At 38.8% G+C, this 26230-nt stretch overlaps 2 protein-coding genes across 4 annotated transcripts in view; both read left to right on the top strand.

Moving 5' to 3' along the window:
• Positions 1–6603: 6603 nt before the first annotated feature.
• On the top strand, positions 6604–10039 carry LOC140845859 (uncharacterized). 2 transcript variants are annotated; one of them, XM_073221005.1, is made up of 3 exons: positions 6604–7917; positions 8679–8717; positions 9902–10022. In XM_073221005.1, the coding sequence occupies exon 1, from the start codon at positions 6869–6871 to the stop codon at positions 7505–7507; it is 639 nt and encodes a 212-aa protein (XP_073077106.1). In that variant the 5' UTR covers positions 6604–6868; the 3' UTR covers positions 7508–7917; positions 8679–8717; positions 9902–10022. The 2 variants fall into 2 exon arrangements, with proteins under 2 accessions (XP_073077106.1, XP_073077107.1); XM_073221006.1 differs by lacking the exon at positions 8679–8717 and having other exon boundaries at positions 9902–10039.
• Positions 10040–10110: 71 nt separating this feature from the next.
• Positions 10111–26230, top strand: part of ZNF292 (zinc finger protein 292) — an 82186-nt gene continuing 66066 nt past the window's right edge. Inside the window, exons 1-2 of one of the 2 annotated variants that reach the window (XM_037013749.2) lie at positions 10111–10357; positions 10563–10759. In XM_037013749.2, the coding sequence (XP_036869644.2) occupies positions 10592–10759 (168 nt within the window). In that variant the 5' untranslated portion in view covers positions 10111–10357; positions 10563–10591. Of the gene's footprint in view, positions 10358–10562; positions 10760–26230 lie in introns of those variants that run through there. The other variant, XM_037013758.2, reaches the window with a different exon arrangement.

The following is a 26230-nucleotide window of genomic DNA, read 5'->3' as shown; positions in this document are numbered from 1 at the left end:
GTTAACCTGAAATTTAATTTTCTTTCATCTACTGAAAAGACAGTTTTCTGGGACTATTGGTTTGCTTCTGGCAAGAGATTGTGAAAGATTTTTCTTTACCTTGCAAATAATCTACCTAGAAAGCAAAGATTTTGTGTTTTGACAAAATGATTTCCTGCACTCTTTATCATCAGCTCTTTGATTACTTAGGAAAACTGAGTCTTTTTAATATTAAAAGAGCCAAGTTTTGCTCACATCTATGTAAACTTCTGCATTTGCCTTTGAGATCTTTTATTGTAACTTGGTTAAATGGATAATTACATACTATTTCATAATGATCTGTGATTCTGTTTATTCAACTGCCTAAATCTCTTGGTATATTTGACAAACTTCCCAAAGGCAAATTCTAAATGAAACTTTTTTTTACTTTAAATTAACTTTGATTAGTTCCAGAGGACCCCTGGAACATCTCAAAAGATTTGTACTCTCTCCTTGTAAAAAGAGAGATGCTACACTAATGGGCTTATTTGGTATGTTAAATTATGTGGAAAGCATTGTCAAGTAAGTGATGCTAAACCTTCTTACATTATATTTGTATGGATATATGTTATTAATATAAGTATTCTAGAAATTGTATGAAACTCCTAGTAATTTCATATGTCCTGGTATGTTATCTCTTGCAATTCTAATTATTATCTTGAAGTGTATGTGCAACAGACATGAGCAATTTTCCTTGTCAATTGCATTATAACAAATTCTCGTCAGATCTTTAACCATTGTCATTTTTAGGTCTTTTGTCACAATTATTATTTTACTCTGATGTTTTTGTAAGAGTGCTTCATCAGAAAGAACTCTGAGTACAGGTTTCTGTTAACTTTAAGATCATCCATTGAACTGGGTAAGAATTTCCAGAACTAATGTAAAAACTGCATTCAAGCAGAAGAACCAATTACATGGGATTGAATGAACTGATGAGGATGATTATAATTTTATGACTTTTTGTGGTAAACTTTGCTTATTCTTTAATGTTCCATCTTTCCAGATTCAAGGAAATTCTTTTCTTTTAAGCTGTCTATGATTTACAGCAATTTGGTAGGATACCACTGTGAACAAAGATGAAACATTTATTTTTTTGCTCCCTACCTGATTCCTCCAGAATTCAGAAACTTTCAATGCATATTCTTATTTTCAAGTTATTTCTGTAAGTTCAGTAAGAATCTGCTATCCTTGTAATAGGACACAATTAGAAACTGGCTATGTTATCAAGGCTTTGACCAGATTGCCAGATTTGAGAATGTGCATAGAATCAGATATTACAGAAAACTTTAAGGAACTAAGGATGACTTTATGAAGCCAATAAAATCTCCTAGAAAACAGCCTGGTATCTTGCTTACAAAGTTTCTAACAACCTTAGCAGGTGAGTAAGGAAGGTCACTTCCTGGCAGTAAATATCACTACATCAGGATATTTAGGGGACTGCAAGAAGAGAGGATTTCACCCAAATCTACATGTAGTGCAGGCAAGTCCTTCACTTGGCTCCCTAGCTTTGACTGGTTTTAAAAGTCCAATCTGAGATTCTTTATGAAAAGTTCCAGTAAATCAGGTTTAAAAGAGCCTATATGATCAATCACTATTCTTGCTGTACTTATGTGAAAATCAGACTGAGTCTTTTGCAACTAGACTTATTTCACAAACAAATTAGTTTTACCTTAATTACCATTGGTTAAAGTACATGTGATTGTAGAGAGAAAAAATATGCTTCAGCAGAAACTGTAACACTTGTGTGGATATCAGATCGTAGTCCTGATAATTCAGTGATGTTAACTGTCTTTAAGATTTTGCTATTTATCTATTAACTGGACTGGATCCTAAATTCTTCTAGTTTCCTCATCACAGTATAAATCTGCAAAGTAACATTTCTAATCTTCTCCCATCCTTTTGTTACAGGTGGAGTTTGTTTTCCTTAATTCTTGTCCCCATTTCAACAAAGAATTGAAAGGCAGAGACACAATAGTGACACAGAAAGTTTTATTTGAATATACTCCAAGGGAAGAGTGGGCCATAGTCAAGGTAGACAAAGGACCCAGACTTTTAGGGGAGGGTCTACTTATCGTGATAAAGCAGGGAGGCATTTCTTTTTTTTTTTGAGAGGGCATCTTTCATATATTTATTGGTCAAATGGTTGTTAACAACAATAAAATTCTGTATAGGGGACTCAATGCACAATCATTAATCAACCCCAAGCCTAATTCTCAACAGTCTCCAATCTTCTGAAGCATAATGAACAAGCTCTTACATGGTGAAGAAGTTCTTACATAGTGAATAAGTTCTTACATGGTGAACAGTACAAGGGCAGTCATCACAGAAACTTTTGGTTTTGATCATGCATCATGAACTATAAACAATCAAGTCAGATATGATTATTCATTTGATTTTTATACTTGATTTATATGTGAATCCCACATTTCTCCCTTACTTATTTATTTATTTTTTTAAAAAAATGCTGAAGTGGTAGGTAGATGCAAGATAAAGGTAGAAAACATAGTTTAGTGCTGTAAGAGGGCAAATGTAGATGATCAGGTGTGTGCCTATAGACTAAGTATTAATCCAAGCTAGACAAGGGCAACAAAACATCCATGGATGCAGAAGATTTCTCTCAAAACAGGGGTTGAGGTTCTAAGTCTCACCTCTGTTGATCCCCAATTTCTCACCTGATGGCCCCCCTGCGACTGTGCCTGTCTTAGGTTGTTCCTCCCTTGAGGAATCTTACCCGTCTCTGGCTAACCAGTCACCTTCCGGGGCTATACAGGGAGATGTAAAGTTGGTAAGTGAGAGAGAAGCCATATTGTTTGAAAAGGTTAGCTTTTTACTTCTTTGCAGATTTATGCCCTGTGGCTTCTATGCCCAGCATTTGTCTTGAAGTATCTTTACCACTTGGAGGAATTATGATACTCGGTAAATTTGATATGAGGCACGAATTCTATTTAAGGGTTGTAATTAGGAAGGAAGAAGAAAAGCTATAGAGGTAGCAGATGGAAGAAAACATGGGAAGATTGATTATTTCTTTGACATATCTTCTTGTAGAGTAACTTAAGCATGTATAGGTTTTGAACTACTAACTAAATTGCGCACACATATTAACAGAATAGGAATACAGATACATAACAAAAGCAGACCTACAATTACCAGCCATATCCAGTGAAACCAAGAAAACCAGTTAGCTACCCTAGGCATTTGTGAAAAGTTATCAATAATATGATTGATATTGTCTAACTGAATTTGAATAGTTTGAGAAAAATCAGACAAATTAAAACAACACATTCCTGGGAACTGTTCACATTCCATATGTTCTTTTAACAGTAGATGGTCTATAGTTGCACGATTTTGGAGCACTGCAACTTGCACTTCTCCTAATTCTTGGTTGAGTTCCGACAATATAGATCCAGTCAAATTTGTTGTTTTACTGAAAGCACAGGCCAGCTTAGATATCTCCTTCTTCATTCCAATGGCCAGTCCAGGAACCGGTGGGATGGATGCAGCTACAACTGCAGCATCGCCTGGACCTTTGTTGAGGTTTTTTGATGATCATCTTCTGGAATGACTCTTCCAGAGGATGTTGACATTGCAAGTTCTTCTTCATATTGTATCTTAATTCGTTTTCTGGGTAGCCAAATTAGGCTTTGATCCTGTGTATAAACACAAACAAACCCTTTGCCCACACTTTGATATGACCTTTATACCATTGTGAAGAACCTATTGGAGATCACCACACAGGAACTGCATTTTTTTTTTTAAGAGAAAGAAATATTATCAGAAAAATGTACTTCCATAGCTGATCATCCGACACCCTTTAAAAGATCAAAATTAAGGATACGTAAAACATGCATTAATTGTTGATTTGCAGTTAATTTTATCCTATCAGGGAGTAATCCCCCCCCTTTTTTGATATCATTAATCTACAATTACATGAAGAATATTATATTTACTAGGCTCTCCCCTACACCAAGTCCCCCCCACAAATCCCATTACAGTCACTGTCCATTAGCATAGCAAAATGTTGTAGAATCACTACTTGTCTTCTCTGTGTTGCACAGCCCTCCCCTTTCCCCCACCCCCCACATTATACATGATAATCATAATTACCCCCTTTCTTCTTCCCCACTCTTATCCCTCCCTACCCTCCCATTCTCCCCAGTCTCTTTCCCTTTGATAACTGTTAGTCCCTTCTTGGGTTCTGTGATTCTGCTACTGTTTTGTTCCTTCAGTTTTTCCTTTGTTCTTATACTCCACAGATGAGTGAAACCATTTGGTATTTGTCTTTCTCCACTTGGCTTATTTCACTAAGCATAATGTCCTCTAGCTCCATCCATGTTGTTGCAAATGGTAGGATTTGTTTTCATCTTAAGGCTGAATAATATTCCATAGTGTATATGTACCACATCTTCTTTATCCATTCATCTACTGATGGACACTTAGGTTGCTTCCATTTCTCGGCTATTGTAAATAGTGCTGGGATAAGCATAGGGGTGCATCTGTCTTTTTCAAACTGGAGTGCTACATTCTTAGGGTAAATTCCTAGGTGTGGAATTCCTGGGTCAAATGGTAAGTCTATTTTGAGCATTTTGAGGAACCTCCATACTGCTTTCCACAATGGTTGAACTAATTTACATTCTCACCAGCAGTGTAGGAGGGTTCCCCTTTCAGGGAGGCACTTCTTGATTGACAGCTCAAGTTACACACCCATTCCTCTTACTGTTCATGTTTTTTCACAAAATGCACACAGAAATGCCCCAGGTCACAGTGGGGCACAATTTTATTTTACTAGACAATGATGAGGTGTGGTTTGGGCAGTTCTCAGTTTTGTTCAATTGCACCCACATTGGGATCAGGTTGGGACCAGTTTAGCCTGTTCCCAATAGGCAAAGAAATTATCTCCCTACAAGGCCTTTGTTATCTTCACATGGGACCCCCCAACCTGGGCAGAGTTTGGGTAATTTTTTCCTTAAATCTTACTTTCCCCTTCCCCAGATGCTCATGTCTATCTTTCTACCTAACATTTTGACTTGAGAACTAAAACTCCCCTTTTCCTTAAAGCCTTGTACACTGAAGCTAGATAACTTGATATGAAGGTCAGAAAAACTGCCACAATAGTTCATGTTTAGACAATCTTCTTCATGCCTGTAGCTGCACGGGCCACTCAGAAAGTTTACTGGTAGACCCAATGTCATCATCAGAGGCGATCAAACTGCAAACTGGAAAAATCTGTCAGATTGCCACTGCCTGCTTTCACTCCATCTGAAGATGCTTTGACCCTGACATCTAGAAATACTGACTGGCTTCCCCCTGGGCTTCAGAAACTGGTTTATAATTTGCTCCAATCATTAACCTTTGTTTTTCTTTTGTTTACATAGAAATACCTCTTATTAATTACCTAACTGCTGCACAATATAGGCCTAAATTTGGAGGCCCACCTACAAGACTGCCTCCTGAAATTAGACCCAATTTGCTTAACTGAACTGACAGATTCTCAGGACTGAGACTGCTTCAATGAGATGGAGTAATTCAGTGTCTTGATTGTGAAACTTCTTACGTGAAGTTTCAAAGGTGGGCCTGAATGGGAGAAGAATTTGCCTTTCTAAAATGTCTCCTTGACATGGGGATCATTATAAGCTGGTTTTAAGAAACAGCAGACATAGGTGAAGCTCTGAAAACTGTGTCACCTTTTTGTGAGAAACATTTATAAGGGAAATCTCCATTTGTAAGGGTATCTCCTTGGCTGTGCCTGGAAGCAGGAGATGACAATAATCTCTAGAAACTGCTGCCAATGGAGAAAGCAACAATTTAAAATTGCATGACATCCTTACCCTTATTTACTGTGCTTTTCCTGGTAACCTCTCATAACTGACTCTCCACACCCAATATCTTTTGTGTTTGCTGAAGATAGTATTTTTAGATTATTGCATTGGCCATTTGGGAGAGTTTCTCAGTCTTCCTGGGTTGCTACATGTCTATAGGAGATGTCTATGTTGTTAAATTTTGTTCATTTTCTTCTTTTAATCTGTCATATCAATTTGATGATTAGGCCCACCAAAGATCCTAGAAGAGAAGACAAGAAAATGTTCTGCCCCTACACACCACAAAGGAAAATTCTCTGATGGGTTTCCAACGAGGTAAATGAGATACAGTGATGAAAAATCCCAATATACAAGAAGAGTGTTTTCTACGTTTCTCTGCTTCTTCAATGTTGTGAACCAACTTGAGCGTTCTCTATAGAGACAGTGTGTATCACATTCATGCATCCAAGAGTTTATTTGCTTTATGTTGTGGTTATTTTTACCTTGGTTAATTTATAAATTTGAATAATTGAGGCTCTATTAAAAACATTTTCCTTAAACTGTTAATGCTCTTTCTCATTTGCACTTAGCTTTTCCCCATACGGAAAGAAAACATCATCCAAATAGGTAATCAAAATACCCCTTTTCATTTAATTACCTGTTCATTTCATGTTGTCTTCTCTCTGGGAGGAATTCAAGGACTAAAAGTAATCCTTCTTAGTGTAGGTCCAATGTTTCAGGTGCCTATGGAATCATTTCCATATGTGGCACACCACCTGCCTTGGTTGCAACATTTTATTTGATTCCCTTGACTGTTTCTCTCAAGAAATATGCCTTCCTTGGAAAAGTATATTGTGTTTTTAACCAATTCCAGTAGAGCTTCAACCCATGCCTCCTCTCTGTGTCTGAGGGCAAAGCAGTGGTTCCCAAAGTGGGGTGGGGGGTGGGGGAGGGACGTTCTACTGGACCAAACCCCAGACAGACTCTGCCTCTGACCTCTGAGATCCAGGAGGCGGCCTGTCTGGGGCCGGCGGCCCAGCCCTGGAGAAGAGAGCATGTTGACCTGCAGGAGACCAAGCAGCAGTGCCCGTGTTTGGGCCTCCGCGAGAGAGACGCGAGCATCTCTGCCCGGTTGGTTTCTGGCGGCCCCGCGCCTCGCCGCGCCCTGGAGGGTCTCCAGCATCTCTTGGCCTGGAGGCCCTGGACAGCCGTTGCTCCCTGGTCAGGAAGCACAGCCGCTCCTCGGGCTCGGTCCGCTGCGCGGGGTGGAGACACCATGGCGGCCAGAGCCCGAGCTGCGGCTGCCGGGCGCCGGGGCTGCTTGCGCGCGGGCGGCGTTGGCGGCGGCCCCGACACAGGGGGCGCGGGCGCGGAGGGCCCGCCTAGGGAGCCCAGTCCGGCCTTGGCCGAGTGGGGGCTCGCAGACAGCGTTACCGGAGCGGAGTCCCATCCCCGCTGTCCTGGTCGCCAGGGCCCAGGGAACGTGCCAGGGGTGGGAGAAACCGCGGCCCGAGGCGGCGCGCGCTCTCCGCCGCCACCCGCCGGCTTCGTGCTCCCTCCACGGGCTGCGGCGGGGACCGGGCCGCCGGATTTCCCTGCTGCGGGGGTCGGGAGGATCTGCGGGGTCTCAGACCCGCTGGCTTCTGCAGACCCGAGCTGGCTGCATCCCTGGCGCGGCCCCCAGGCTCCGTTAGCAGGCACAACCCAGCTCCCGCCCTGTCCCCAGGCCCTGCTATTTAAAGAATTCTAGGGAAAAATGTGCACCGGCGAGGTGCGGCCCAGGGCAGCCAGACGAACTCGAGGAGCAGTTAGGCAAGCGCGGCCCGCACGCAGACAAGTGTGTTCCGTAAGCGTCTGAGGGCCTGCTCCCAGCGTTCTTAATTGCAGGGGTGGGGTGGGGTCTATTTCTGGCCCTGAAATCTATTTACTGTGGAATCTAGTATCTCCGGGGTGAAGGTCCATATGATTATATCATTTCCATAGCAATCGCGCTGTGTCCAGAATGCGCAGGGACACTCGCGGAGCAGACCCAGTTCCCCAGAAACACGAAGTCTCTTGGCCCTGGGGCTTATTCTTGCTTTCTCTATGGAACGGGCCTCCGAAAGTAAGTAGTGTGTGTGTGTGTGTGTGTGTGTAAGAGATGATTCCAATGAACTGACAATTGGTGTTAAGAACAGATAGACTTGGGTGTAAGTCACATGCACTTGTTGATAAACATTTTGTGTGAAAAAGAATGAGATTTCTGAGATTTCTAAAAGATCGACCTGTTAAAGAATTGTATTTGCAGTTCTTCTCATTCAGTTAAAAGCCTGCACTTCTGTAGAGCTTTGATGGACGGTCTGGCCAGACCTTAGACCCCTTTGGTGTTCTGCGCTCAGTCTACCTGCATTTGCATAATAGTTCGTGTGCGTTGCCTGTTCGTGTGCATTGCTATTGCAGGTCACGCCTCCATAGAAACTTACGCTTTCCCAAGGCAGGGATGGTTTTTATTTACCTTTGATTTTCACAAACCAAGCAGTGCCTGTGCATAAGCACTCAATAAGTGACTATTCGATGATTACATCACTCACTCTTAGTCCTTCCATTTCCCTTGGGCCCTAAAGTGGAAGAATGGGGACGTAGGGCTCCAAGATAACCAAATAAAAGTAAGGGACTTGGTCATCCATACTGCGTGTCATTTGCGAGACAGTAACAGCGCTCAGAAACAGTTTGCTTACGAAGTTGCCTTAGTTTAGGGCTATCACAAGTAGGAGATGGGAATAACCTACAGTCTCAGGCTGGATTTTTTGTTAAATCAGTATTGGCTTATATTTCTCTTTGGGTATATTTTCCTTTCTTTTCTTCCATTTTTCTTTCTTTCTACAGATTAAGTTTGGCGTAGGCCATTATACCTGAAGTGAAAAGGTATCTTGCTAACCCTTGATCTTATTTGTACGTGTGGCTAATCTCATATTTCTCACTTTTATATTTCACTGGCATCCTAAAATAATATAGATTAGAGAAACCTGGTTTGGATATCTAAAATACTTCAGTTGAGAGTATGCTGCAAACATTAAAATCCATTAGCTTCCTTAACTGTTGCCTTTTCAGCTGTCAGTGATACTTTTATATCCTTGCTCCTTAGCCTTTGAATGTACTTCCCAGCCTTTTCCACAAGAAAATATTTGAAGGACCTGTCTTAATATGTAATATCAGAACATATTAACAAGTACTTTGTACTAATATTTTAGCTGATACTGTTTTTCATAATGGTTCTATTGTGCCCTCTCACCTCATATAATGGCACTTAAAACATCACCCCTGATGGGTTACAAAACATTCATTCTGGTCTAGAACACTTTTATTGATACTAGAAATCTCTTGAAGAGAATGCTGCCTACAAGAGGATTTTTTTTATTTTAAATGCTTGTTCTGGAAAAGTATACTTCACTTGGGATGAGAGTGAAAAGACTAGGTCCATCATCAGTATCACTGTTTCTGAATTTCTGTAGACCACTCAATTGTAAGATAAGCCTCCTGTCTAATTTTCTGCAATATAATAAAATACTCATTTTATTCTGAACTTTAGGATTAAGCACTTGAATTTTTGTAGTTTTTCTTCTACTGTTTTCAAGTGCCAAGCATTCATTCTTTCCAGGTTGCAAATAAAATATGGTTCAGAATACCATCTCTATTTGCAGCACCAGTAAAACAGCTGTTGAATTTATATTTCTCTATAACCTTGTTCTTTTAGCATCAATTTCCCCTCTTCCGTTGATTTTTAATGGAGTCCTTATTATTTATTTATTTATTTATTTCTCTTAACCTACGTTCAAGAGCTTTCACATACAGCGTGCTCTCAGTGATGGTGATTTCTGTAGCGTGTAGGAGCAAAGTCTTAAATCACAGTGGAAAAGATAAGATGGCTATCACTTAACCTAGCAATGTTTTCGTGGCTTAAAAATAACCTGGTTCTAGCGTCCACAATTTCATAATCAAATCTTTTAGGCTATACGTTTAATGAGTTTGCTCAGTTCTCCAGACAGGAATTGAATCCCATTCTGGTCTGATCCAATTGTTATTTTTCTTTGTTGCCTCCACCCCCTTAGAGATTGTGTTTCCAGGGAAGAGGCGTTCTTGGGGCTGAAAAGGAAGCGAGTCGAGCGGGACGAGATCTGGTACCTCAGGCACTAGGATCCCTGCTCCCCGGCCCGGTGAGAAGTCAGAGAGAATTTTGACAGTTCAGTCCTGCTTTGGCTCTTACATCTGCGGTCCATGGGTAGGTTTCACCTTCTCCCTCTTGTGCCTCGGGCCTGTCTGCAAGCCAACCTTAAATGCAGCCGTTGCCACAGCGCACTCAGAGCTCTCCCTCACTCGTCCTTCGGGGAACTGGGGCATGTGTCCGTAGAAGACTTCGGGGACTGGGGAAAGCCAAGCGTGGATTGGGACGCTGCACAGGGCAGCCCCTCCCCGGGCTTCCCCCTTGAATCGCGGCGCCCACGTGACCGAGAGCAGCCCTCACCGGCCCGCCCCTTTCGGCTGCTGCAGCCCACTTCCCGCTCTGGGTAAGTAAACCGCGGTCTTCCGCGCCGCCACCAGCCCGCCCTCCCCCTGTCCCCTTCCCTTCACCTCGCACGGGGGCCCTCGCGCCGCCCGCCCGCGCCGGCGTCCCCACCTCCCTACCGGTCTCTTTGTACGTGCTCGGCGGCGTGCGAGTGCGCCCGGCACGTGACCCCGCCGAACGTGGCATTGTGTTATCACGTGACCCAGGTGCGTACGCGACGGAGCGGGGTGTGAAGATGGCGGACGAAGAGGCCGATCAGGAGAGGTTGAGTGGCGGCGGAGGCGGCTGCGTCGCGGAGCTGCAGCGCTTGGGCGAGCGGCTCCAGGAGCTGGAGCGGCAGCTGCGGGAGAGCCGGGTGCCGGCCGTGGAGGCGGCCACGGAATACTGTCAGCAGCTGTGCCAGGTGAGGGCGCCTGGGGTCCCCTCCCCCTTTCCCCTGCTGGAGGGGGAAGGCGAGCGAGCGCCCGGCGGCCGAGCGGGGGTCGTCGCTGCCTTGGCACCGTCGGCGCCGCCGCCCGGGCGGGAGCGGGGAGGACGAGGAGGGCGCCTTTGTGCGGCTGCCTTGGTGGCGGCCGTTTGCGGCTCCCGGCGGGGGGAAGGGACTTGTGGTCGGGGCGGAAAATCCCCCTCCCCTGCCCTTCTCCGAACTCGGGGCTGCACGGTCCCTGGGGCGGAGGAGATGTCGACGGCGAAGATGGGAGCCTTCTCGGCCGCAGGGAGAGGCCAAGCGGGGAAATGGAAGCCAGGTTGCCGTTTTCCTTCTCTCATTGTGCGCTGAGATTACCGCGCCCCCCGCCTCTGCGCCTGTTTCCCACTCCTGCGGGCCTCCGCCCCCACTGGTTTGATTCCTTTGCCTTGCTCTGCTTTCCTGCTTCCCGCCCCCGGCCCCGTCCTCCCTGTCTCTGGGCCTTTGTTGTTCGAGTTTCGCCTTAGGACTGAAGGGGCCTTTGTTGATGTTCAGAGGCGCAGTCCCCGCCGACCCCTTCTGGCTGGGCGAGACATTCGGAGGTGGGGCGGGGGGCCCGGCGGTTGTACCTTCCTGCCCACGATTGCTCGGTGTACAGCTCCCACGGTAGACGTTGCTCTCCTTGGTGAAGAGGAGCTGTCCCTGTAAATGTAGTCTAGGGTCCGGTGTCTCTGACTGTTGGCGGCTCTTCCAGAATCCTCTTGTCCTTTGCCTTCACCCTTGGGATACAAGGTACGGTTTCCTGTGCTCTTCCTTCCCCATCTCCCCGCACCCCTATACTTTGGAGTCTTCCCTGTTTGACCACCTAGTGAAACGGAGAGGATTGAGGTTCTTGTGGACCTGTGCTCAGGTCAGTTCAGACCTTTCCTTCCTTTTTTTTTGCACAAGGACTGTGTTTTTTAGTATCTGCGTTCTAACCAGGAGTCGGAACGTTAATAACAGTTGGTAGAAATCGGACAGTTTGGGTCTACATTTGGACTTGATTACAAACCTTCCAGTTATGTTTGTTATTTCAGTGTGCAGCTGCCGCTGGCCATGGTGAAGATTTAGATTAGATTGCCTTCAGGAAAAACGCAATTTATACAGGTCACATTTAGAGTTAAATTGTGAATGTATCATTACAGAGAAGTTATTTTGGAAAGATAATAAACTTAAGACGGACCGTTTTAGCATTTTAGAGATTACATTTTTCACTTAATTTTTAGCCTGCAAATTCTGAAATCTTTGCTTACAAGATTAGGGATACTTGACCCAAACAAAAAGTTCTCCATTACCGTATTCACATTATTGTCATTAATATTTTGGTGGTGGTTTAATATCTTTAAAAAAATTGTGAGATCAAGTAGATGACTTGTCTGGAAATTGACGTGAAAGATCCCCATTTAAATACAGGTCAGGTTAAATACCTATAGCCATATTAGAGATCTGTCATTCCTTTCTAGTTTTAAGGAAGTGTTGACATTTGCCAATTTCACTACCCTGGCAGTACTCACTGTTAATTGGTCTATTAGATACAAAGATTTATTTTAGGTATAAATGAGATACCCATAAAAAGAAGTCTTTCATTTACAAATAAAGTCAACTCTTTAGTCAGTGAAAAGTATTAATGTCTAGCTTTGCAGAGAGGCATTTTTCAGATAACCGTGTCCACTGATGGGTTTAAGGCTAATTACTGTAAGTACTCTTGGCAAGCAATATTTATTAGCAGGATTAATAATTCTGGGAAAAATAGAATCTCATGCAAGTTGGAGTTGAGGGTGTGCTGCATCATAAAGTTATCACTTTAAAAATATTTTTATTGTATGAAGCAGCATTCTTTTCTATCAGTATGAAAGTAGTTTCTGGATTAGTTTTAACTGATTAGGCTTATGATACATAAATTGTTCTTATTGACCAAAGTTACAGTAATAAAACAGATACTGGGTGTGTAAATTTCAAAAATAATTAACTGTTTCATGCATTGAAATCCCTCAATAATTGAAATGTATTTAAAGGTGATCTCCATTATTTGAGTATACAATGTATCAATGTTTGATCCACTCTAGAACATTTTCTCTGTGAATACTTTAGGTAATTGTTTTAGTGATCTTGTCAAATGGTTGGTAACTTGAAACATTGTTTAAAGCTGTATCTTAGCCATTATTAACATTTTTGATAATGTGTTGAGCAAAGCAGTGGTTAACAGTTGTAGAATTTGTTAGAGCAATCTAAAAAGAGTGCTAGAAATACTAGGATCTAGAAGTTACTTTATGTCTTGGTTTCTAACATTATCATTTGACTTTCTGTCTAAGCTTTTGCTGTAAAACTGGGATATTCACATGCTTCAAGAAGGCAAAATGAGTAAATGTCAGAGTAAGTGTGCTGCAGAGTTAATGTTCTTTAAATGTTAAGGCTTAGTGCTTGTGTAATTCTCATTGTTGCACTAATTTAAAAAAAAGAAAGTTTTTATTCTGAATTTTTACCTCAGTAAAAGGTGAGTTTCTGGAGAATATAGTGAAACCTACAAAAATAGAAGTTGCTTACACTTCCTAATTTATAGGTTTTCTTATTTTTTGGATGAGTTATAGTAACATTTCTTGAGTTCTGAGAAGACAAATGAAGAAATGGAAGACAGTATGTTTTTCTCATGTTAACAGTATTGTTTTGCTGTTTATATTGAGTTGCTTCCTGGAAGCATGCTCCACTTACACTTTTTTACACGGACATTGCTTAAAGCTTAAGTAGGAGGAGGCAAAGGTGATAGAAGATGAGCATATGGGAGTGCCTGTCAAAAATCTTAAATTTCCTTATATCTTTATAAAGTAGCTTTGATCTGAATAATGTAGTTGATTTATTAATTTTCTTAAAATCAACCTAGAATAATATAGGATAACTAGAAATAATTTCTTGCATTTATTTCCTTCAGGATCATTACTGTATGTAAAAATTGACTATAAGTTAGAACCTCTTGGACTATTCATTGTAGTTAGACTGGGCCAGTATTCACCCACTTATTTAGCATTGTTCCTAAATACTTACACTGTGACCTAGTCAATCATGATCATGGTCCTTGGCCCTATACAGTCTCTGGAGGAAGTTAGAAAAATAATTGCAGTGTACTGTGATTTAGATCTTTTACATCTGAGATGAGCTCAGTACAATAGGTTGTTTATTTGGGAGTTTAAACAGAAGCATTCCAACAGAAGAACTGTTCTAAAAGGATTTATAATAATTAAAGAATGATCCATTGGGGAATGATGTTTGTTGACAGCATTATAAGCACTGGGCCAGATGACTGGTCAACTCACACAGGAGTTGTGATTGCTTTTGGTCAGTTATCGTATGGTGACCGATAAATTGTTTTACAAGGTTGGATTGTAGTTACGGAAATACATGTATCAAAATAAACACTTCATAACTTAATTCACGTAAGCAGTGCTTCTCAATTGGGCATAGTACTTAATACCCCTGGAGTTCTCTCTTAGAGGGTATTTGAAAATATATAGGATCAGTTGTTTGGTCATTGCAGTGACTGGCGACATGACACTGGCATTTAGGGCCCATGGACCATGGATGCTAAATTTTCTGAACTGATCAGTACAGAGACAGTCGTGCCCACTGAAATTCATACTTCTTCGTAAATACCGATAGTGCCCTTTTGAGCAACACTGAACAGAAAGAAAAAGAATGTATTAACAAGATTTTTCAAAAATCACTGGTCTTTTCATGTTAAGATAATACAGTTAAGAAATGCAGTTGATCTGGAACAGGTCCAGGTAAATGCTCATCAACTGCACGTAAATCCACACTGAGCTTGAGAGGTCAAGTAGTTTCTACTTCCTTAGCAGAATCTACAAGCGATTGCTAAGACAATTCTCTTTTATTTGGTTAAAGAGGGTAGCAAATTCAGCATACATATTGGCCTGATTAAAACAGAGATTTGAGCTTTGGATATAATTGAAATTCTGTACTTTTTAAGAAAGCATTTAATGCAAGGACTAGGCTTGGATGTTAGCAAGAAACATAAGATACAAAGACTCAGGATATAAACTAACAAGGTGGAATGTAAGTATCACTTCAAGATGACAGATGAAGAGAGGTGAAAAGGCAGCGTATCATTAACTAACACATTTGTTTTATTATTTTTTTAAATTAAAAGTGTGCCGTATTGAAATGTTTTTTTAAAATTCAAACACTGAGGGAAGCCATACAATGAAAACTTGATCTCCTCCTTACCACAGACTTGCAGGCAACTTCCTCACAAAGACAATCGTATTTTTACGATTTTTTAATGCCCAAATCGTATTTTTTAATGTATCTTTTTCCAGAAATACTGATTGATTAATTTTTTTAATTTAATTAAAGATGAAGGCATACTACTGTGTACTGCATCTTGCTTTTTTTCACCAAAATGTGATCTTTTTTGTCATTTAGTGCACATGTTCATGTTTGAGATGATTCCATAGCTGTCCATGTAAATCTATGGCTTTCTGTTTTAAACTATAATAATTCAAGTTTATGGTTGTAAGATAGTGTTTCAGGCTGGGGTATCAGAGAAGGCTTTATTGAAGGGGTTGGATTTGAGGTAGACCTTAGTACTTTAATAATTTGTTAGTGCCTTGTTGGTATAAGAAACAAAAACCAGGAAAAAGTTACTATTTAAATTATGTAGTTAAAATATTTCTTCACATATTCTTGATATGTCTGTTCAATATATGTTAACTTTTTGTTTATCTCCATGTTTTACTTAGCTTTAGTTATACTGGCAAGAATTTTGAAAATGATTTTAAACATTTTCCTCAAAAAGCTAGACTTTTTTTCTTCTGATTATTTGAGAACATTTTGTTAATTTGTAGGAACCTCAGATCGCAAGGAAAGGACTTGCTTGTTAATCAGTGATAATTACTTTAGGTATTGAGGGAATAATAAATCCTTTAAATTTTAAGTTTAGGTAATTCTCAGGGGGAAAAGTTTTCAAGTGTTCATAATTAGTATGTTTGCATATGAAGGTACTAAATTCCACTTTCCATAATATGCTTATACCAATTTTAGCAAAGCAAAACGTTACCAAATTTTCTTGCCTCCTCCTTGACACTTCTTGGTCCCAAATTAAAGTGGTGGAAATGAAGATGTATTCTTCATATTTTCAATGACTAACCTGCAAAACCAAGGATTTTTTAAATAAATGTTCTTAACTGTATGAAACTGCTTCTGTACTTATTTTCTTGTGATTCTGTCAAAGTTGAGAAATTACCTTATTTTTTCCAACCCCCACACATAAATCCAGTTCATAAAATTAACCAATCAATATATAAGTAGCCTCATTTATAAAATGGAAAGTTTGCTTTTCATTTATGTGTGTGTCACATACCCCATGTAACTTGCACTGTTTTCCAGGATTGACTCTTGATCCATTGTTTCTTTTTCGGCATTCAGAGTTGCACAGTGCATCTCAGAAGAAAAATGTTACCTTTTCCTCCCTTAACTTTACATTACAGAAAGGTAATGGTTTCCAGATACATGTATTTAGTCAAGAAGATTTGTTCAAATTTAGTCAATTACACATATCTTTTAATTAAATAAAATGTTTCTGTTGTTCTTATGTGGGAGCACTAATGTAGAATTATGGAATGGATCTTTGCTTTCCAAGAGTTCACAAAATTAGGTGCATGTATAGTTGAATGGTATTGGTAAAGTATCTGGTGACAAGTACAGTAGGGGGCTGTTACTTAAGAGGAGAGCATTTTGAAATTAATTTAGCTAAAAACTGAGTGGGAAAGGAAAATACTATGTTGCGTCTTGAATGAATTTAGAAAACCGAAGAGGAGAGAGAATGATGGGAATAAATGCTCAGAGAAATGGAATAACTGTTAAAAATAGCATCCTTGGAGAAAAAAATGTCACAGGTTAGGATGAAAAACAGGATAGAAAAGGTAGGTGAACCAGACTAAAGGCTTAGGATCCAAATTGAGGAATTTTATTTATCTTTAAGTATAGATAATACATGGTTACCTTGCCTGAAGACTTACCCTTCAAAGTTTGGGGCATAGAAATACAAAAAATTCAGAATGTTATAACCTTTGGTTTTTCTGGAAGTGTATCCTGTATCAGTTATTGCCATGTAACAAACTTCTACAACTTCTAGTGGCTGTACTTTAATAGACATGGAATAACAAGTTATGAACAGGGTAAGCTAGGAAGGGCCACCTCTTTGTCCTCTAGAGAATCTTATCTTAATGAAATGGCAGACCATATAGGTTGATCATGGCATCAGTATTTCACCTGTGTGAAGGGTTTTAAGTTTATATGCATCTTTGTTCACATCACTTCATGTAATAGTCATTTGTCATTCAGTGTATTCCTAAAAACTTCAGCTCATTCTAGCCTTGCTTATTTAAAAACACATAGGGCCATATTGACATGTGAGTATTGCTGCTTTAAGGACTACAATGCTCTTAACCTACGTCTTACTTAATTTATGGAAAAGAATAGAGTTGATTAGCATCATATCCATGTTTGTTGCACCTAAGTGGAGCCTCCGAGTTTTGTTCTGCCTATGATTTGCATAAATAGAATTTTTTCTCATGGTGAAAAAAGGAATTAGTGGCTTTAAAAGAACTGCCATTTTTATTACCATTCTTAAGTCTGTGGGTCTGTTGGATGGTCTGCAGTCAGCTGGTAGGTTGTCTGGGGCTGAATCCAAGTGGTCTCACTTATATGTCTTGTAATTGTCAGGTGGGCCGGTCGGGGGTCCTCAGTTAGGTTGGCTTATTTCCTCTCCTGCACTCATCCTCAAGAAACCTGGATTTCTTCACGTGGCAGCAAGAGAGCTGTTGCACACTGCTTTTCAGGTCTCTGCTTGTGTCTTGTTTGCCAGAGTGCCATTGCCTATAGCAAGTGGTCAGACTCAGCCTCTTTGTGGGGTACAGGGAAGTGCAATTCTTTAGGGACCATTTCTATAACAATCTACCACATACCCTGTTTCCATTTAATTCTCCACTGTAATTCCAGGTACTTTTCTAGGTCAAATTTCCATTTTTCCCTCTGCCATCTTACTGGCTTCCACGTTCTGTAATTCCAAGCACATCTGACTACTCCTTTTCTTTTAGGTTGGCAAAAGGCATTCCATTTCTGCTTTCTAATCTCATTCTCTAAATAGGAGGACTCCCCACTCCCATCACTGTAATTTTTAAAAAATTGTGACATAACCTCTGTTTCTTTACCTTGAGTTTGGTGTTTTCTGTTATCTCTGCCTTGTACAAATCTAATGATAGCATCCCTAGTCTTGTCCTGATCTTTGACCTTCTTTTTTCTTAACTGATGAATTAACTCTTCCTTTAAATTTGTGAAATTCCCCAGCATCCTGCTGTCATCATTTTACTTCAGTGGTAGTCCAGTACTTATAACAGTGTTTCTCAAATTTGAGTTTATAGAATCCCTAGATCTTAGAGTTACAAGTTTTTGACCTCAGGTCATAGTCAGATGTAACTTTTGTTACCTCACTACTTACTTACACTGAAACAAAATCATCACAAAACAAAACTTATCCTTACTATGTGTGATGCATTCTACTTTCGTTTATTATTATTATTTTTAAAAGCTGCTCTTGATTTTATAGTCCTATAACAAACAGTTTGAAAAACACTGCTTATAGGAGATCATTGGACTCAATTTAATAATAAGCAGAAAGGATGGAAGTCCTAAGTTGTAAGGTGGCTTTCTAGTTCAGTTGGTTCAAAACATGATTGCATTTTATTTAAGAGGAGCATCAAATTTAAAATACAGTTTTAAATATCTTACCGTGAATGCTAGAAACTCAGCATTATGTCCACGGAACCCAATTTGAGAAGTACTTGTGCATAGGATAAAATCTAAGTGTAAGCTTGAGTCCAGGCCTTTCCCTACTCTCTGTTTCCTTTTTTTCATTCTTTCACAGGGACTTCCTGCTGCATCTAAATCAGTCAGTTAATTCTTCACAATATACCGATTCACTTTACTGATGTTGTGACTTTGCTTAGAGGAGCAATTATTGATGCCTGACATAGGCTATATTATATATTAATTTCATTTGATTTAAGTTTTATATTTATGAAAAGGTAATTCAATTTAAAAGTCATAATTAATAATTGACTTGATCCTCACTCCAGTCAGTTTTATAGGGATATTAGAAAGTGAACATATCATATATTTAAATTAGGTCCTATAGTAATTTTGATTTACCAAAGTTAATTGAAACAGTTTGTGATTTTAAGAGAAAATTATTTCCACTAGATAGGGATGGTTTTGCTACTTACTTTGGATGACCATTATCAAAACCAGGCATTTATAATTTTTATTTACTCAAATGGCTTACATTTTATATTTTCTGTATAAATGTGTGTACATAGTCTTGAAACATACGTATGCATTTAACAAAAATTCAAATTTCATCAATTTATATTCTGGAAATACAAATTTTTAAATTTCTGAACAAAACTTTCACAGGACTATTTCAAAACAATAACACGTAATAGTTTAATAAAATACCTACTAAAATCAATAGTTAAGTAGTTTGAATCTGGTGACTTACCATAACTTATGTGATCCATATTTGTGTAACTTTATTTTAAACCTCTGTTAGGGAAATTGTCCTAAAACAGGTTATTGTACATAACTAAACATGAATAAAATTTATGTCCTCAAACAGATTGATCATGAAGTTCATCATCAGCATGAAAATATTGTATAGGAAACATTTCTGGATGCTTGTGTCATAGCTACTGCTTCTTTAATAATTAAGAACTAACCCTAGTATGTAAAATTGAGTATGTTAGCAAGAAATGAGTCAGACTTAGTATATTCAGTATTGTGACCTATTTATGAAATATTTCTTAAAAGACAACCTGATGTTGCAAATGTTACCTTAAGAGAAATTATTTGTAACACCAAAAGACCTTTGAGGATTTATTTATCTGGAATGAAAATGTTTGTGGTCTTTGATCTTCCCCTTCCCTCAGTAATCTTCCATAGATCTTGTTTTGCTTGATGAAAAAAACCTACTGTCTAGATCTGTCTTTCACATATAATTTGCTTGACAGCCCACTTAGGTACCGTGAATTAAAGTCTTTGGATTCTAAGGACACAGGCTTTAATTTTCACAAATTGTTGTGACCCTTGGCATGCTATTTATAACTTTCCTTTGTTTCTTTATCCTTGAAATGTAGATGATAAAGACCTATGTTGTTGTTACAAGAAGAATTGATCAAAGACAGTTATTTAAAATGATTGTTGTAATATAAAGTAACATTTTCCTTTACACTTAGAGACTACTTTAGAAACATCTTTGATGTTTTACATGTGATAATGAGCCAGCATAATTCTAAAACATTAATAATTCTATCATTTTCAAGTCATCTGTTATCACTTTGAAAAATAGCACTAGATTACTGATTTACCAGCTTGTTTGAAACCTACATTTTAGAGAAGTCAGGATTAGATTTTATGATAATTTATAAAGATCTTTTTGTTTTGGTGTTGGGGGCAGGGTTACTTGATAGTGTGTGAATATTCCAGGAGAAGAATTAGCTTTACAAAGTGACTCCTTTGTTCAGAATTTTAAACCTGGAGTTTGAGAGGCAGGGGGTGAGAGGAAGTAGTATTTATTTACATAGTAACTAAATTTTTAACTAGGGTGTGAATTCCAACTCCATTACTTTCTGTGGGACTTGAGGCTTGGTTTTGTTTCTGTCTTCATCTGTAGACTGGAGGTAATCATAGTATCTGCCTTAAAGCTGTTGTGATTAAGACAGTGTTTGCTGAACACCTTGCATATTATGGTGCTGGAAATACACAGTAAATGTTATTAATATAAGAGAACTAGGCCTGAAATTTTTCCTCACAAAAGGACATTAATCTTAGTGAAGTACTCTTCAGTTTCCTGTCATCTAGATAGTAGTTTTCAAGCCTAAAAAATTTAGGGATCCCCCCCAAAGTCTTAACCTTAGTAATCTTGATGTATGAAACAAACAAATTACCTCTGCAGAACGGTCTGACAAGTGCTGTTGTAGACTGGAACAGCACCATTGCCAGAGGTTAAAAAGAGAGCTGATGCATAGTTGTCTTCTGATACTATTTTCTAAAACAGTGGGATTGTAAAATTTTTCCTCGTTTTACTACTTTTTTTTCGGTACTCTCCCAAAGAATGAATGTTCTTATCTTAGAGACACAATGAAACCACCATTGAAGGCTTTCATATGTATTACTTAATTTTAAAAGACTCTTAGTTGCCCTTTTTCTTGTCTTAAATATTAAGAGGCACATTAAACTCATTTTAATACCTAAGATTTAAAATAACTTTATTTCTCTGGAAGCATGGCACTGATGTGTGTATGGTATGAATAGAGAATTTATACCTTATCAGAGGAAGAAATAAATTACTAGTGAAACTTACGCACAAACAAGTACATAAATATACTCTGCTGCTAATGTTTAATTCTTTCTGAAAATTGATTGAGAAGACCTAGGCCATCTTACACATTCCCCCATACCTTCTTCATCTCATATTTTCTCTGGTTGTTTCATTTTCTTCCTTGGGTTTCCAAAGATGTTGTTCCCTGGAATGTGGATCTTTTCATCTGTTCACTTGATTCCCACCCCTTCAGAGAACCTCTTTTTTTCCTGTGTCTTCATCATTTTTCTTTCCATCACTTCCAACCTGTAGTCTGTAGATATGTGTGAGTCTCCTCATCGTTTTGCCTTGTTGTTCATTTATCTTCAGATTTCTTTCTTTTCACATATGAGACTTCATCTATTCTAAGAAAGGCTTTCTTTAACTCTTGTTTTCTAATCTTTATTGCCAGACTTCTTGAAAAGGTACCTTATTTATTGTTCTCATTTCTTACTTTCCATTGCAGTTTTGCAGTTTGGAGTCTACTCCTTACCACAACACTAAAGAAAATGTTCTTTTAGAGGTCTCTTGGCTTCTGTAGGACCTTGTTAATTGTAGACCTTAGGAGCAGTCTAGCAGCTCAGACTGCTTCATGTACCTGTACATTATTTTTAAGAAAATTTGATTGTCAGCATTTAAAAAAATTTAAAGTTTTCATGTTGAAATGAGACTATTTGGCCTCTTTTGGAAAGTCAGAAGATATAGCGATACTGGATTTATTCATGGCTACAGGCTGAAGTGGCTGGCTAGCCCTTGTTGGCGTTTAAAAATATTTGCAACCCCATCTTAAACAGATCTCCCTTCAATTTATTTACACTGTTCTTCTGATTCTCCCACCCTTGTGACTGCTCTTTAGTCATCTTTACTGACTCTTCCTTTCACCTGCTGGAAGTGCACAGTAACCCTTAGGTAGTATTGATGTGTATTGGTGACATTTCCCTCCTCACTGTCAAATTTAGGTTTTGAAACCTTGAGTCATTTTTAGCCTCTCCTTTTACCTCTACAGCCCAGTCATCAAGTTCTGTCAGTTCCATTCATGCACTGTTTCCTGTAACTCTCGGGTTAGATCTGATAAGTTATCAGTGGCCACTTCATTTCTTGGACCAAGAAAATGCTATAGATTCATTTTTTTTGCATGGAGATACTTTTCTGTCTACCATTTTCTTCTCCAGTGTCTTCTATATTATTTTTAAGATTATCAGTTACCTTTTCAAAACATGAATATCATAGTCGTTCGTTGGAGACTTGAAAAGGCAGCACAGCATTTAAGAGTCCAGACTCTGGTTTGGACACCATGAGCTGAAATTTCAGCTCTTGCATTTACTAGTTATGGACTCAGTTTTTTAACCTATTAAATAAGGATAACAGTGCTTATTTTGTAGGGTTGTGAGAATTAAATGAAGCATCAGCACAGCACCCATCACATTAGTAAACACCACATAAAATGCTATTCCATGAAAAATAAAAATGAAGTTCCTTAGCCTTATTTATATTCAAGGACTTTGATGCCTGGCTTCCATGCACCAGCCTGGTAATTGGCAGCTGTAGTTCTCATTTATTTGTAGCCTTAGGGCTTTATAGTCTGTTCTTATACTTACACAGTTTACATATCCTTCCTAACCTCTGCTTTGGCTTTCTCCTTTAGTGTTTTCTTCTTTTATCAACCCCATTTCTCTACATGGCTTTCCCTCAATCTGTGATTAGATTATTAGGTATTACAGCATTTTTCATAAGACTTTCCTGTACACCCAAATGGATTTAATGACAGACTTTGTTTTCTGGCTTTTATCATAGTTAATCTGTATTGTGATGTTTGTCTCCTCACCCTGTCTCCAAATTGGAGCTCTTTAAAAACAGGTAATTAAATCTTGTTGAATGATTGTCTCCTCGTCCTTGAATAGGTGGTTTTAATTATTAGATGGGGGGAGTGAATTTAATAAACTTTAATGACCATGAAAGGCCATTTATTTACTGTACTTAGGCTTCTGCTAACCTCTCTAGTTTCATCTCAATTCTGAGGTTGAGTGTCTTTATTTAGGGTAAGGATTCAGTTTGATCAAATACTTGATTGTTCTTATAAAGCAAATATGAATGTATGATAAGTAGTAGTCCTTTGAATAGCTAACATTCATTGAATGTTGACTGTGTGATAGGAATTACTAAGAGTGTTTCTGAGAAGGAGAGACTGAGAAAGGCGAACTAATTCAGTCCTGAACAATGCTCTGAAATAGATTGAGTTATTATCTTTTATATATATGTGAATGCTGGGGCACAAGTAGAATAACTTGCCCAAGTCAAGTAACTAGGATTTAATTTCTATAAGAAAAGCAAAACCTAAACTAAGTGAAACATTTTCTTTTTCTTTTTGGGAGGAATATGTAGGTGTTGATGAAATTTGCTTTACAGTACAAAGGGTATTTACAGTAAGAAATGAATCGTTTGAAACTAAACTTCAGGAAAGCAGAACAATGAATATAAACATTTTACTGTTGCAGCAGAGTTTGAATAATAGCCTTATTTAAGAATATGCTAGAATTAGGGTTCTTCGTTTAGCAGTAATGAGAATTTTAATAGTTTTGAATTTATTTGAGTAATGTATGGGTCTTTTAAGAGTAATCAGTACATTTTTAGGAGCTACAATGGGAGCAAATAGTTGAAGAAAATGGTTTTTTATCTCCAAATATAACTAAGAATAATTCTCTATTTTACTGAATTAAGGAAAAACAAATCCTCATTTGTAGTGTATTTGATTTCTTCATATGTTGCAAAGAAGTACCTAAAACCCACAAGGATCGTGTCTACATCAGTGGTCTTTAAGCTGTTATTAATTGGGTCTTCTACCAGTAAACATTTGACTGTGAAACCCCATTATGAGAATGTTTTACTACAAATCATATATGTATATGTCTCATGTCATATGCATATGTATGATTCCTGTATTGGGGTTTCATATTAATGCTACACACACATCCAGTAGCCCCCCTTATCCATGGTTTTGCTTCTGGTGGTTTCCGTTACCCGGGATCAACTGAAGTCTGGAAGCTGGTGATCCTCCACCTGGCATATCGTCAGAAGGTCAGTATTAGACAAATACTACGTCACAGTGCGTATGTCATTCACCTCACTTCATCTCATTTCGTAGACATTTTATCAACTCACATCTTTGTAAGAAGGGTGAGTATAGCACAATCAGACACTTTGAGAGAGACCATGTTCACATAACTTTTATTATGGTATATTGTTATAATTGTTCTATTTTATTGTTACTGTTAATCTCTTACTGTGCATAATTTATAAATTAAACTTTATCATAGGTATGTGTGTGTAACAAACATAGTATATTTAGGGTTCGGTTATAGACTGCAGATAAGGGGAGATTACTGTGTGTGTATATATATGCATGTGTATGTATGTGTATTATAAAGATATACACATATGTGCTGTTCCAGCTGATATTTATTTATTACAGTTAAGTCTTATTTATTAAATAATAAGGTTTAATTTAGTTAAATTTACTAGAAGAAGAAGTTTTTTCCCCTTTCTGTCCTTTGTTATATACTGTCTGTTTGGAAACCACTGGTTTATAGTGCTATGATTGGCTGTGGGTTCTACATATATAATTAAATAAATGCTTGGTTTATTGCCCATTTTCACAGTGTACTAGAGAAATGACAGCAGTGATCCAGTCAGATTTTTTTTATATGTTCTTTTAGTCAAATTTAATGTAATGTGTGTTTCCAGTTTATTGTTTCTGTTATGCTTTATTCTTTTATGAAGATACCTGAATATTGAGTGTGCCAGTTATCAGATTCACTCTCAGCTCCTCTAAACTCTGTTGCTTGCTCTGCAGTATTGAAGCTTGACCCTTTAAGCATTTCTCCTTTGATTGATAGTAAGCTTTGTCAGTAGGGGATGCTGAATGGCATTACAAAGGAAGGGGGCTTCTTTTTTGTTTCTTGCTCCTGCTGCATGGCTGCTAGTGGCATGAATGTGGGATATCCAGTGGTCCTCTGCCCAGGTGAGTGCTGAGAGTGGACAGACTCTTGGTAAGCTCACAGTCCAGTCCAACCTTAGTGACCACTTCACTACAGTTCTCCTATATGTAATGACATGGGCGTTGCACACCCCAGACATTGTATCTCCTTGCTGAGAGCCAGCAGCCAGCACCCGAACTCCCCATGCAGATCTGCTTACAGCGCAGAGGGTTGTTTCCCACGGCCCTTCCTGTGCAGGCACTGAAGACAATTAGATTTTCAGTGTCCCAGCTTCCTTTATGTGGAAGCTGGCTCTCCCACCAGCCTCTCAGGCTCAGGCAACTCAGCCTGGTGAATTTCTTTGCCATCTAGTAGGCTGTAACCACACCTTCTCCAGCAAGGTCTAAACACCTCTCTCAAGTTTTTTTCTTCCTTCAGTACTCTCACTAAACTATCTGGTATTCTTTAGAGTTCTCTGTACACATTTATGTATGTCACTTCCCTGTTATGATTAATAATTACTTATGTGAAACTTCCCTGTTCAAATTACTGTGTGGTTTCCATTTCTTGGTTGGACCCTATCTAATGCAGTAGACTAAAATGAGATAAATTACATACTATACTTAGCCATAAAACTATAGATTAATACCAGTAGTTTTTCCTGCATACACATGGCATATTTGGGTCTTCAGCTAGTCCATAAAAACTAGCTTCGGTATTAAAAAAATAAAATACTATCATTGTAAATTCAGTTACTCATTCTGAGTGGAATTACAAATATGCAGAAGTAATCCTTAAAAGTCATTGATCCCAAAAATTGTTAAGATATGGGAATTGAATAATTGCATAGTGTGTTTTCATTGTTAAGTGTCTCATATATTAAGCAGTCAAGAAATATTAAGTGAGAACTTTTCAGTCCTGTTAAGTTATTGGCATATTTGATAGCTCAAAAAACTCCCACCTGGTCATTTCTTTTTTAATAAATTAGCAAATGACAGTCATGTGAATTATCTTTTTAAAATTTCCTTA

The sequence above is a fragment of the Manis javanica genome, chromosome 13 (assembly GCF_040802235.1).
Source record: "Manis javanica isolate MJ-LG chromosome 13, MJ_LKY, whole genome shotgun sequence".
Classification (NCBI taxonomy): Eukaryota; Metazoa; Chordata; class Mammalia; order Pholidota; family Manidae; genus Manis; species Manis javanica.
This window is presented reverse-complemented; position numbering and strand designations above follow the sequence as displayed.